This window comes from Aulonocara sp. 'chitande type north' Nkhata Bay, linkage group LG3, assembly GCF_057382095.1.
Source record: "Aulonocara sp. 'chitande type north' Nkhata Bay isolate Kocher_YH1m ecotype deep benthic linkage group LG3, A_spYH_male_GT1.1, whole genome shotgun sequence".
Lineage (NCBI taxonomy): Eukaryota > Metazoa > Chordata > Actinopteri > Cichliformes > Cichlidae > Aulonocara > Aulonocara sp. 'chitande type north' Nkhata Bay.
In genome coordinates, this window is record NC_141346.1 from 66,551,249 (window position 1) to 66,564,558 (window position 13,310).

Consider the following 13,310-nt stretch of genomic DNA (forward strand, 5'->3'; position numbering starts at 1 on the left):
AATCCAGTTATGGAATAACAAACACTGGTCCAAGGGAAAGGGCATGTGATACGAGGTGGTGCTGGAGGAAAACGAGCAAAGTAAAGACAGCAAGCCTATTTTGGTTCGATTTGATAAAGTCAAATTAAAAGAAGTACCATGACACTCAGAGGATCAACGTGAAACTAAAACATACGCAAATTTTATATGAAGCACATGACTGATAACTGTTGTGTTTTAAGTTTAGCTTCTTATAGCACAGAGTGGATCACAGTGAGGGAAGGACAGGGGGGGACTGAGTTTTAAATGTGAAGTTGATGCTAATATACAGGTTTTGTTTCTAGGTCGTTCTGGGGATGCAGGCTCTGGATGGAGCCAGGAGCTGAAAAGATCGAACATGATAATTAAACTGATTTTATTATTTAAACACAGGTTTGCAGGCCCGGAGCAAATATACTCGAGAGGAGAATCGCTGAGGTTTCCTGAGAAATGATCTGATGAACCTTTTTCTTTTCATTTTCTAGTTGTGCTTTTGTTTGACACATGAAGATGTGTCAAAAGGGGGAGTTTTAGGTCTAATTTGAAACAATGGATTATATGATCAGTGTGTGACTTTTTGTGTGTTTGATCATTTAGCTACGGTAAAATTTAGGCATAAGTAATTGCTTTTATGCTTAAGCTTAACTGATTGAAAATGTTTGTTTTCTTTATGATTTCTTTTACTAGAATAAGCGCTTATAATCATTTTTCATACACACATTGCAATTGCACTGATAGGAGTTGCCACTCAGTCTTGTGAAGGTCATAAGCTTCGTTCAGCGTGACTGTCTGGATTGAAATATGGTAGGAAAAGGACTCAGAGTGCTTAGGGGTGAATGCAAACACGCTTACACACAGAAATAATAATTAGGCTAATCCTTTTGATTAGAGAGTCCCGAATGTGATGTTTTGAACCAACTTTGAATAATCAAGAGAAGAATTGATGAACATATTAGATTATTGAGGCGTAGTAGAGAGAGGTGTTTTCCTTTTCTGTCCTTTACAGGAGAAGATTCCAGAACCACAGCAAAACCACGAAGGGGTTGGTGAGAATCCAGGACCCAAGAGGAGGGGCACCCAAAAGAAGCACAGAGCAGAGAAACCTCTCAGAAAATGTGTTGTTCAGATTGGAAAGAACATTAAAAGCTTGTTAGACAGAGGCTATAATGTGAGCACAAAGTAATGAAGGGTAATGGGAGGATTAGCTTTAGTAATAGTTTGTATGATTTTTATGTCAATCGCCCAAACACAGTGTTCAGACTGGATATGCTCCACCCGTTAAAGGGGGCGAAGGGACAAATGAAGTGAACTGTAAGTGTGTGCTTAGAAACCAGGAGGAAATGTTTAAAAGAGGAAACGTTTCACTGAGTAGAGATCGTTTCCATAGACTGACAAAAGTAATGTTGGACCTTTTTACCAGGACAAAGTTAATTATATCTGTTTTTAGTTCACAGTAGTTATTGAGGGAGTCAGTTCATTAGGTTAACTCATGAAATGAGTTCAAAAGGGGGAGACTGTTACGAAATAAATATATATTCTTAGTGCTTATTTTCTGATTGGATTGTTTTTTGTACTTTGTAATAAAGTCTGTGACAGGTCGCCTAGCAACAGAGGCTTTAGTAAGGGGAGGTTAAGAAACAGGAAGTTTAGTGCAGAGCTGCAGAGGCATATTAATAAAATACAGGAAACCAGACAGAAAAAGCAGAAGTAACACACACACACACATTAGTCAGAGCAGAAGGAGTTGTTTTGATGGAAACTGTGTGTGTCTGTGTGCGACCTATAGCAGAACTATGTATACCCACTCTGGCTTCTAATGCTTTCAGACCTGAGCGTGTGTTAGTGGCTACAGGTCTCTGTTTCCGGAAATGTACAATAAAGATCATTTTTTGAACTTGACCACTCTGAGTCGGAAGTCTTTCTCTGTCGCCAAAAGAATTCAAAAGAAGGGAATTTAATAGTCACATAGCATCGATTTGTTACATGGCATCGGTCTGTTAGGTTTTGGGATGAGAACGTGTTGGATGGTTACCTGTCTTGGTCTGGTGGAGGTCTCTTCCCATAAGAAGACTGATGACTTTTTCATTAACACTGAAATGTTTCTTTCTTCTCTCCCCTCAGATGACTTCACACTATAACCAAGGACACCTCATAGGGGATCATCTGATTGTGGCTTCTCTAATAATCTTTCTAATAGTAATATTGTTCACTGTCATGTTACAGAGTGAAGTGAGATTAGTGCTGTAAAACTTCCATAACACTGAACAGATGCCACCACAGATATGTTGAAATCTCAGTCAAAACTAGCAAAAACAAATGAAATCCATGAATCAGAAATGCTGATTGTTGAACAGATAATTCAGTCTGTGCATGAGGAGGATCCACTTTAGACTAAACTACATACAGAAACACAGGAACCAGGGCACAGTGTAAATCCAGGAGCTCTGTGTGCAACAGCTGACCTGTATGAACACAAAACACTGATTGAAGTCCACGTTGATGCTTTCTGTCTGTTTAACTTTTACATTTGAAGCAACACATTTTACTTCAAACACACAGATCAGGTAGAAAACTGTGGATTAGAAAACAAATTCATCAAGAAGGTCCTGAAGCAAGAAGTTCATCATTGCATAGAGTAAGAAAAAGGAGATGAATCATCCCACGGGTCTGTGCAGTCGTTATATTATCATCACCTAAATCATGTCTGCATACTGTGTGTGTGTGTGTGTGTGTGTGTGTGTGTGTGTATGTGTGTGTGTGTGTGTTGCTTTTTTAAATCTTCTACTTAGAGTTCAAACTTGGATAGTGATAAAAACATTGCACTGCTTCATTTAATATTTAATTGAACACATCTGTGGTTGAATTTGAATCTTAAATGTTTGGATTTCAAAGATGTGGTTCTGATATGAAGGAACAGAAAGTCAATTGTTGCCATGGATACAGTGAGACAGACGCCTCAGACCCTTATTTTTATTTCTTTGACTTTTTATTTTATTGATTCATTTCTTTATTTTTACATTCTAAAAAGTGTATTTGTCTGAATGAACTAATCCCCATTTCCCATGCTTTGTATCACTGGTCATACTGGGAGCAGCCACAGAAAATGTTTGTAAAGAAGAAATCTTAAACATGAGCAGATTCTCAGGCGATTTCTGTTTCCTAACCATTGTTTCAGTGCACACGTCCCATCACTACATGTGTGTTAAAGATTTCTTTGGGATCAAAATAATCCACTGACAGTTATCAGTACAAACAGGATGCAAAAATCAAAAGTTCAGACTTGTCAATGGTGTGTGACATTTTAAAATACGATGAAGGAATACAAGACAGTCAAAAGGAATTTCACAGAGCTACGTGCACGGGTGAGTGATCGAGTGATACTCACACCGAGGCACTGTAGTCAGCTTTATTTACAACATACCAAGAGGCAGTTGCATAGCATTTCCTGTTTATCAAGCTTGGTTATCAGCATGAGTATATATGTATGTGTGTGTGTGTGTGTGTGTGTGTGGGTGTGGGGCCTATATTTTGGAACAAACAGCTGCATGTTTGTTCCTCTTTTGATATGCGTTTCGAAGTTATGTGCCTTCTCAGCAGAGAGGTTATTGTAAGGCTCCTGTGCATGTGTACATGACAGGATATAATGGCATGTGATACAAAAATATATGAACATTTTAATGCATTTGCAAACTTTATAATGGAGGTATCTTTTAATAATAGACATCTGCAGTTAAAGCATAAAAGTTTCTTCTAACAAGACTTCAGAGTTACTAAAACAGAGATCTGAGGAAAACTGGTTCTTCACACGACTTTTCATGTGTGAACAGTAGAGGTGGTTTCATTTTCACATGTAGGTGTTGCAGTGAGGATTGCAGGGAGACATTTGCTGAATAGCTGCAGCTCTGCTCCTGTAGACTGCCTCTGAATGTGTGTGTGGTAATAAAGTCACTTTAATTAAATGTCACCTGTGAGGGAAAACTTTGTGTTGACTGAAGAAAGTTCACTTCTCTTTCATTGCAGCTCCACTCTTATTTTTGATGCACTCGTTTGTTTATTAAATGATTTCAATGATTTTGCCACACCTCTGCATTGTCAGGTCGGAGCATGTGTGCTTTTGATGAAATGCTGATATGATGATTGATTGGGGGAAGATTTCCACAGGTGGTGTTGTTGGTCTCCTTCTTCCAGTTTTCTTGTTGCTGCCTCTCTCCTCGCCTCAGTTGCTGCAGCTGTATCATGTATGTTGTTATGTTACATACAAAGAGGAATTTGTGACATTAAAGAGTAAAGATTCTTATTCTTAAATGAAGATGAATAAAGGTTTTGTGAAATAACTACTGAGTTCTGGTGCCGTCTCTGGATGCCTCGATGAATAAAAGAACCGGGGTAAAACTGATTTCGTAACAATTCATACCTATATTTCTGTATTTCTCTATTTATCTGAATATTTATCTATCATAACTCTGTTTCTACACTCACTTTATATGAGTGCTTGTTGTTTCCTGTATATTTGCTGCTATGACAACTCAGTTTCCCTCCTGGATTAATAAAGTTTCTCTGATTCTGAAATACAGTGAGCCATTATATTTGTAGTTTCTAACAAACAATATAAAGGCTCAGCAACCGATAGAGCCACAGCACGTCCCACTGGCAGCTGAATGAACTTTTAAACAAAGGACTTTGTAATTGAAGCTTTATTTATACAGGTCGGCTCATTGAGACTCAATGTCTCATTTACAAGAGAGACCTGTTCCAGACAAACATATTAAAATTACAACAATAAAAGAAAAGTTTGTGAGAGAGTTAATACCATACAGCTTATGACAAAATTTGATCCGAAGTGATTGATGGCCCTAATCACGACCTTTTGACCTCCCGCCCCTCCCCCCCGGAAGCGTGTAATGAGCGTGACGAATCGCATCCGGAGAAGGGGGGTGGGAAACCCCCCGCGTGTCGAATTGCATCCTGAGAAGGGGGGGTGAACCCCGGAAGCGCGCCATCTGTTGCTAAGCGTGTCGAATTGCATCCTGAGAAGGGAGGGGGAAACCTCCGGAAGCGCGCCATCTGTTGCTAAGCGTGTCGAATTGCATCCTGAGAAGGGAGGGGGAAACCTCCGGAAGAGCGCCATCTGTTGTTGGGAAAAAAAGTTTTTAGTGGGAGGGACTGCAGCGAGGGAGGAGAATAAAAAGCAGAGAGGAGGAGTCCGTCACAATTTCTAAGTCACACACACAAGATGGATTTCCTTCTGCAGCCCAGCAGCGGTCCTGTTTACTTGGACGGCGAAGAAATCTGCTCTCCCGCAGAACCCTCGAGCATGGGTGGCAGCAGCAGCGAGTGGGCCTCGTCGATTATCAGCGATACGCCCGTCTCTGTCTACAGTACCAGATCCGAAGCAACCGCCACTCCGCGGAAAGAAGGAAGAAGTAAGAGCGTCTTCATGTTCCGCAGCCAAATTCCAGCACCGAGAAACTTGCGGGGAGAATAGCCTCTGTCTGCTGAGGGTTGTGGAAAGTGGGGCTACATATTCAAATATGAGTCAGGGGAGCTCTGGCTTTATCAGTTGAACGAAGGAGAAAGCTTGACGGAATCGAGCAGCATTGTGAAGCTGACTCCCAGTGACTGGGCCATGCTGAAGCTGCTGGTTGCGATGGCTATCGGAGAGGCAAACGAGGATTTTCCCATTCCTGAAGAGGAAGATGTTGCCGCTAAAAGACCCCGGAGAGAGGTAGATTCTCCTCCCCCTCCTCCTTCTCCTTTCGGCTTCGATGATGAAGAAGAGCATGATGCTGCTGATGATGAGAATGATGAAAAAGATCCTCCTTCCCCTCCTTCTGTCTCCTCTGATGAAAAAGAGGATACTGACCCTGCTGTTGAGAATGATGAGGATAAAGAAAAGACCCCCTCTGTAGAGGATGTTTCCTCCCCTGATGAATCAGCTGTTGAATCAGCTGATGATGATGATGATCATCCTCTCTACACAGTTACAGAAGAAGAAGAAGAAGATGATGAGCCCCTGGCTGAAAAACTTCCAGAAGACGCCGATGTTCCCCCAGCTCCAGAAATAAAAGAGGAGAAAGCAGCCCCTGAGAATAAAGAAAACATTCCCCCAGCTCCAGAAATAAAAGAGGAGAAAGCAGCCCCTGAGAATAAAGAAAACATTCCCCCGGCTCCAGAAAAAGCTACGGAAGAAGAAATAGAAGCTATTCCCCCTCCTCCGCCACGGAACGGAGGCATACGCTTCAATGATGAGCAACTGATCAAGACTAAAACAATCTTGTCAACCGTCTGGTCTTCAGGAACCACAGCCACGGGGAGATGGAGAATGAGAGCCAGCCTGCGGTCGACTGATGAGTCTGATGCGCCTGACATTTTTGTCATGGAGAAATTCAACCCCGACTGCGGATTATTTCGCAGCATGATGGTTATACCAGCCAAAGAGTGGGTCGTAAGAATGCTGCAAGTGAGGAAGGATATTACAATTCTTTTTCAAACTTGCCGCTGCTGGAGGGATGCTGTAGGAGTAAGGAAATGTCTCAGCTTCTGAAAATCCCCGCCCCTCCCGGACCACGCCCCCCTTCCTTCTGTTTTAAAAGTCCGATCAAAAAGCCTTTTTTTAGCTCAGAGAGAGATGGACTCTGCACCCCTGCTTCGCGATGAGGAGACCAGCTCCACTGATTGTTTTTCTGACGAGGGCGAACTGGTACCCGACACTCCCGGCTACTACGGGCCTCTGAAGCGACAGAGGCGGCAGCGGCAGCAGCAGTATACCGACGAGATGGACGGCTGGGCGTCTTCTTTATTCATCGACACTGTGAAAACGGCTGTGTATCATCTGGTCAACTTGGTGATAAACAAGCACCGCACCGACGAATGTAATGGCTGTAAGATAGATCATCCCAGCCAGAGACAACACGAGTGCCTGCAAATTCTGGAGGATGATTTTTATTCCGACAACTATTATAACATCAGAAAGAAACTGCTCACTCCTCGCTTTGTCCCTTCCATTCAACGTCTGCTGATTGCCCGCAACATCAAGACTGAGGACGTTAAAGTTGGGATGGTTGCGGAGACTCTGCTTCATGAGCTGAAATCGGTGAGGAAAGTCTTTGACGCCATCACAGACGCTTATGTCAATTTGGTGGGGCAAGACGTGGTCAAAATCGGGGAACTCCGTTTGGTTACGGAGTTTTACAAAGGTTGCTGATTCTTATCCTGCATGCTTCCTATATTTAACCTTGTTTTTTAAATCATGTATTCTGTTTCTTTTTAAAAAAACAAAAAAAACAAAAAACTACCTCGTTTTTTAATCCTGCTTTATTTTAATCATGTATTCTGTTTCTTTTTTAAAAAAAAAAAACTACCTCGTTTTTTAATCCTGCTTTATTTTAATCATGTATTCTGTTTTTTAAAATCCTACCTCATTTTTTAATCATGTATTCTGTTTTTTAAAATCCTACCTCATTTTTTAATCGTGTATGCTTTAAAAAAAAGTATCCTGTTTGTTTGTAACCTTTTAACATGTTTACCTCATGTTTTTAAAAAAAGAAAAAAAAAAAAGAAAGAGTTTTTTTGTAACCGTTTGACTCTATAAGTGTGTTTTATCTCAGGGTTTTGAATAAAAGTGTATTCCTGTTTTTTTCGCATGTTAAACCTTCTGGTTTTGAATAAAAAAAGAGTTTTTGCATTCTATAAGTGTGTTTTATCTCAGGGTTTTGAATAAAAGTGTATTCCTGGTTTTTTGCATGTTAAACCTTCTGGTTTTGAATAAAAAAAAAGAGTTTTTGTATTCTATAAGTGTGTTTTATCTCAGGGTTTTGAATAAAAATGTATTCCTGTTTTTTTTGGGTTTTTTGGTAACTTACTTGTATTCCTGTTTGATTCTATAAGTGTGTTTTATCTCAGGGTTTTTGAATAAAAATGTATTCCTGTTTTTTTGCATGTTAAACCCTCTGGTTTTGAATAAAAAATATTTAAAAAGCATTCATCTCTGGTTTTTGAATAATGTATTCCTGTTTTTTGCATGTTAAACCCTCTGATTTTGAATAAAAAATATTTAAAAAGCATTCATCTCTGGTTTTTGAATAATGTATTCCTGTTTTCTGCACATTAAGCCCTCTGGTTTCGAAATAAAAAACATTCATCTCTGGTTTTTGAATAAAATAATAAAAACCGACTCCTGCGACGCTATAACGCAGACGGGCTTTTTATCAGAAGACGAGATGACCGAGAAAAGTGAGATGAAAAAAGTGTATTACGACCCGCATCACCCAGGTAGTTTCGGAGGAGTAAATAGACTCCGACGTGCTTTAGAAGATGAAACTGGTAAAAAAGTTGATATCCGCAAGGTGCAGAATTTTTTATCCGAGCAGGACGCCTATACTCTACACAAGCCGGCGCGAGTAAGATTTAAGAGAAATAGAGTGTTTGTGACCAAACCCCTGAAGCAGCTTCAGGCCGACCTGTGCGACATGAGACACCTGTCTGAATACAACGACGGATTCAATTATTTATTAACCGTCATAGACGTATTTTCAAAAAAGGTTTACGCCCGCCCCCTGAAAAAGAAGACGGGTTCGGAAGTGACTGAAGCTTTCGAATCTGTGTTGAGAGAGAGTGAAATACCGGAAAATTTACAGACCGATGCGGGAAAAGAGTTTTTCAACAAGAGTTTTCAAGCTCTGATGAAAAATCACAGCATCTCCCATTTTGCTACCGCCAGCGACCTAAAGGCCTCGGTGGTGGAGAGATTTAACCGCACCCTGAAAACGAGGATGTGGAGATATTTCACCGCGCACAATACCAGACGCTATCTGGAGGTGTTGCCCGACCTGTTAGAAGGATATAACCGCAGTTATCACAGCAGCATTAAAATGGCACCTGCCGAGGTGCGCCCCGAGAACGCGGATCAGGTGTTTCACAACTTGTATGGAAAGACACCCGCCCGTCCTAAAATAAAGTTGAAATTTAAGAGGGCGGATCTGGTGAGAATATCCAAATTGAGAGGAGTATTTGATAAAAAATACGAACAGAGTTTCACGGACGAAATCTTTACTGTGATCCGGGTCCTTCACCGATCGCCACCCGTGTATAAGCTAGAAGATTATGACGGCGAGCCTATCGAAGGGTCGTTTTATGAGCCCGAGCTGCAGAAAGTGAAACTGACCGAGGACAAAGCGTTTCATGTGGAGAAGATTTTAAAGCGGCGCACAGTCAGAGGGGAAAAACAGGTTTTTGTCAAGTGGAAAAACTGGCCGGATAAATTCAACAGCTGGGTGAAAGCCTCGGAAGTGGTAGGCGTATAAAAAAAGAGACCCCTCGCATCATTCGGCTCATTTTTTAAAATTCATCATGGAGTCCGAAGGGTTTTACGTGACCCTGCCTTCCAACGCCAGCAAGGGCTTATTTAAAGATAACACCAGCGGCTGCTACACGGTGGATCTGGCCAAACCCCTCGAGCTGACCGGAGAATGGAGCGTGGGCTTATGCGAATTCATTTATCCGCGCACATGGTACAATCTACCGCTGGACGCCTCCTACTTGGAGCTGATGCGGACGACGGAGGAAGATCAGCCCCTGGTGATTTTAAAATTCGGCAGGGGAGGTCATTACGGACGCGTTAAAGATCTATTGGATCACCTGGTGCCGGCGATCCAAAAGTACGACCCCTCCTTCAAGGCTTCTTTCAACAACATCACCAAACGTCTGGATGTCAAAGGAGTCGGGAGCCATAAAATAAAGGTCTTCCCTCCTCTGGCTTACATGCTGGGATTGAAAACGAACGAGTGGTGGACTCTGTCGAAGCGCTCTACTCCGTATCCGTGCGATATGAACGCGGGCGTATATAACCTGTTTCTCTACACCGACATCGTTCAGTACCAGCCGGTCGGTGACAGTTACTCACCGTTGCTCAGCGTCCTTAACGTGAAAGGCGATTACGGAGACGTGATCAGCATCAGACATAATACGGTCCATTACTTGCGCGTATCTAAAAAATACATTAAAACCATACGCGTAGAAATTAAAACGGACCGCGACAGATTCGTGGATTTTGTTTACGGGAAAACGATAGTCAAGCTGCACTTTAAACCGGCTTGAGAATGGCGGCGCGTCTCCCACAGGACCCCCACCGTTTTGTGAGGTATTATGAGGGGCAGGTGGGAGGTTCCCTTCCGGGTTTTTACGGAGCGCCCGTGATGTACGGCAGAGGGATAGGATCCATCTTCTCCAGACTGTTTCGTTTCGTGTCTCCTCTCTTCAAATCCGGGTTCGCCGTAGCTAAACCTCACCTGAAAACGGCCGCAACCAATATCGCTACAGACACTGTGAAAAGAGTGATGGGTAAGCTGACAGAGCCTCGCCAGGAGGGGGCGGGGGGTATGATGGTCCTCTCCCGCAGGAAGAGGAAACGCCCTCCGGGCGAGCGGATTAAAAATAAAAGCGTCGGAGTAAAAAGTAAATCAGTCAAGGCCGGCAGTGGGAAGAGAAGGAAGCCCCAGAGGAGCTCGGACATATTTTAGAAGAAAATAAATAAATAAAAAATGTCTCTCTTACACAAGAAATCTGCCGAATGCACCCTTGCCGAACTGGATCTATTTTCGGCTCCCATGACCCAGCTATCCATAGAGGATAAAAAATATCAAGAATGTCAGCCCCTCTCTGCTTTGAACGACAACTCACCCATTGAATTTTTCATCCCCGGAGACGGGGAAAAGTATCTCGATCTGAACGACACCATGCTCCATCTGAGAGTGAAAATTACAGAAAAGGACGGGAGCAACATCCCACCCGATGCAGGGGTAGCCCTCATCAATTATCCTCTCAACACAATTTTCAGTCAGTGCGACGTTATTCTGGGGGATCGATTGATTTCGCAGTCCAGCGCCACCCATCCTTACAGGGCCATGATCGAGACGCTGCTCAACTTTTCAGAAGACACTCTAAAGAGTCAATTCAGCGCCGGTCTGTTTTACAAAGACACGGCCGGAGACATGGATTCTATAGTTATAAGCAACGGGCCGAACAAAGGGATAAAACAGAGAGCCGTTTTCACGGCCGAGTCGCGAGAAGTGGACCTGCTGGGTCCCCTCCACACTGATATTTTCTTCTGCGAGAGGCTCCTGCTGAACTCTGTGGATTTGAGAATTAAATTGATACGCAACAGCGATGCCTTCAGTCTGATGGGAACTCGGGATTCGCAGTTTGCCCTGAAAATAACTTCGGCCTCTCTGTTTGTTAAAAAGGTCACGGTCTCGCCGGCCGTCAGGCTGGGGCACGCCGCGTCCCTGATGAAAGGAAACGCCCTCTATCCTCTTTCGCGCGTTTCTGTGAAAACCTACTCCATCCCTGAAAATTCCAGGATCTGCAACCAAGAGAATCTCTTTCTGGGAGCCATGCCCAAATACGTGGTCCTGGGCATGGTTCATCACGAAGCCTTCACCGGGAGGAGGGATCTGTCGCCTTTCAACTTTAGACACAACGATGTGGAGTATCTGGCGTTGTGTCAGGACGGCAGGCAGGTGCCCGCCAAAGCTTTCCAGCCACAGTTTGACCGCGGAAATTCGGTCAGGGAGTTTTATCACATGTTTTCCGCCACGGGGAGACACCTCAAAGATTTACCTCTGAGCATCGACCGCCGGGAATTTAATGAGGGTTACGCCCTGTTTGCCTTTAATCTGGAACCCAGCGAGGATGCTGACGCCCTGTCTCCCGTCTCCAACGGGAATTTGAGGCTAGAGATGAGATTCAGAGTTCCTCTGCCTCAGACCACCACTCTCATAGTGTACGCCTGCTACGACTCCATTTTGGAGATTGACTCTAAAAGACAGGTGCTGGTGGATTATTACTAAAAAAATATATATATACATGGATAACCTTCAGCTGGAGCACATTCTACATCGCGCCTTGGGAGACGTTTTCTGCGGGGTTTGGGCCTCCCCCTTCGCGCAGGTGTCTGTCCTCCCTCCTCCTCCTCCTCCACAGATTTAAGACGCGCATACTGGTCGCGAGCTCTACGGTTATGTATTGAGGATGAGGGAATGTTTGTTTCGACCAAAGTAGTTAAAAACGCGTTCCATCCTTTCGGTCGCGTTTGGTTTTTACTTTTAAAAGAGAGGGAGAGGTTTTTAAATAGATCGATCATGTGCGAACCCCGCACCGCATCCCCCTTGTAAACAAATTCACCCCTCTTTGTCCATCCTCCTCCACCCTCAGCTAATTTCTGCATAATGTAGCAGGCGTTTTTGCGATCTCGAGGGGGTAAGGATTTTAATACTTCTTCCATCATTTCATCATCCTCCTCTCTGGGCCGCTGCACTTGTTGCTGCTGCTGCACTTGTTGCTGCACCTGCTGCTGCACTTGTTGCTGCACCTGCTGCTGCTGCGCCTCCTCGGGCGGGAGGTGGAAAGTCACCCTACTCTCCTCGTCCCGGCCCTGTTTAGAGAGTGTGAGATATCTCCGCAGCAGAGACTCGTATCTTTTGATTTTTTCATACGAATTTAGTCGCGGATCCTCCAGTATGGCTTTCATCTTTTCGTCCAAATCGTCTTTGGCAGTTTCTCTGACGGTAGGCTCGGTGGGTCGGGTCAGTTTTTTCAACTCGTGAGAGGGAACGAGAATCATTTTTTTAAACATCTCAGCGTTTTTGAAATATTCCTCCCAGCAGGTTCCCCAGAATGGGTACGGCTGCGGACAACAGAGGGAAAAGAAACCCGCCCGTTTGTTTCTTTAAAACTTGACGTTTACGGTTTAAACTCGTTTTCTTGTCGGCCAGCAGCCTGATGATCTTTTTCTGGCGTTTCAGTTTTTGGTATTGAGGAGCGGAAAGAGGTATGTTTCCCTTTAAAAGATTTAAAGCTATCTTGCACAGCGCCTGGAGGAAATCCGGGGAGCTGTGAGCGAGAATGTCTTTGCGTTTCTGCGGCGACGCGTGGTACAGAGCTTGCAGTAAGACTGCGTTTCTTTTTATACGCTGAGACATGGCTACTTGGGTTTAGGCAGGTAAATGACGGGGTACTGCCCCGGAAGCAGACCGGCGCGCACTCTGTAGCGTTCTGGGCACGAGGGAGTGAGATCGAGGATTAAATACCCGTGGGGCTCCTCGGTGGCGTCTTTGAAACTGTCGGAGAAAAATGTTTTTTGTCATGCGCCGTGGTGCGCGGGCACGAAAGGATCCAGGCGCAGACTCCGAGCTAACAAAAAGACACTTTATTAAAACAACGAAAGGCGACCCGGGGAAAGTAGAGAGCAAAACAGAAACTAAAAATCCGGGGAAACAATGACACGAGGAAGCCGG

The 13,310-nt window shown here is 43.8% G+C and overlaps 1 protein-coding gene across 1 annotated transcript in view; it reads left to right on the forward strand.

Annotated features, from left to right (window-relative positions):
* The window catches only part of LOC147336670 (uncharacterized), a 239,134-nt gene that overhangs the window by 163,722 nt on the left and 62,102 nt on the right, over positions 1-13,310 (forward strand). Inside the window, exon 5 of the mRNA XM_086285537.1 lies at positions 4,170-4,182. Within this exon, the coding sequence (XP_086141663.1) occupies positions 4,170-4,182 (13 nt within the window). The remainder of the gene's footprint in view (positions 1-4,169; positions 4,183-13,310) is intronic.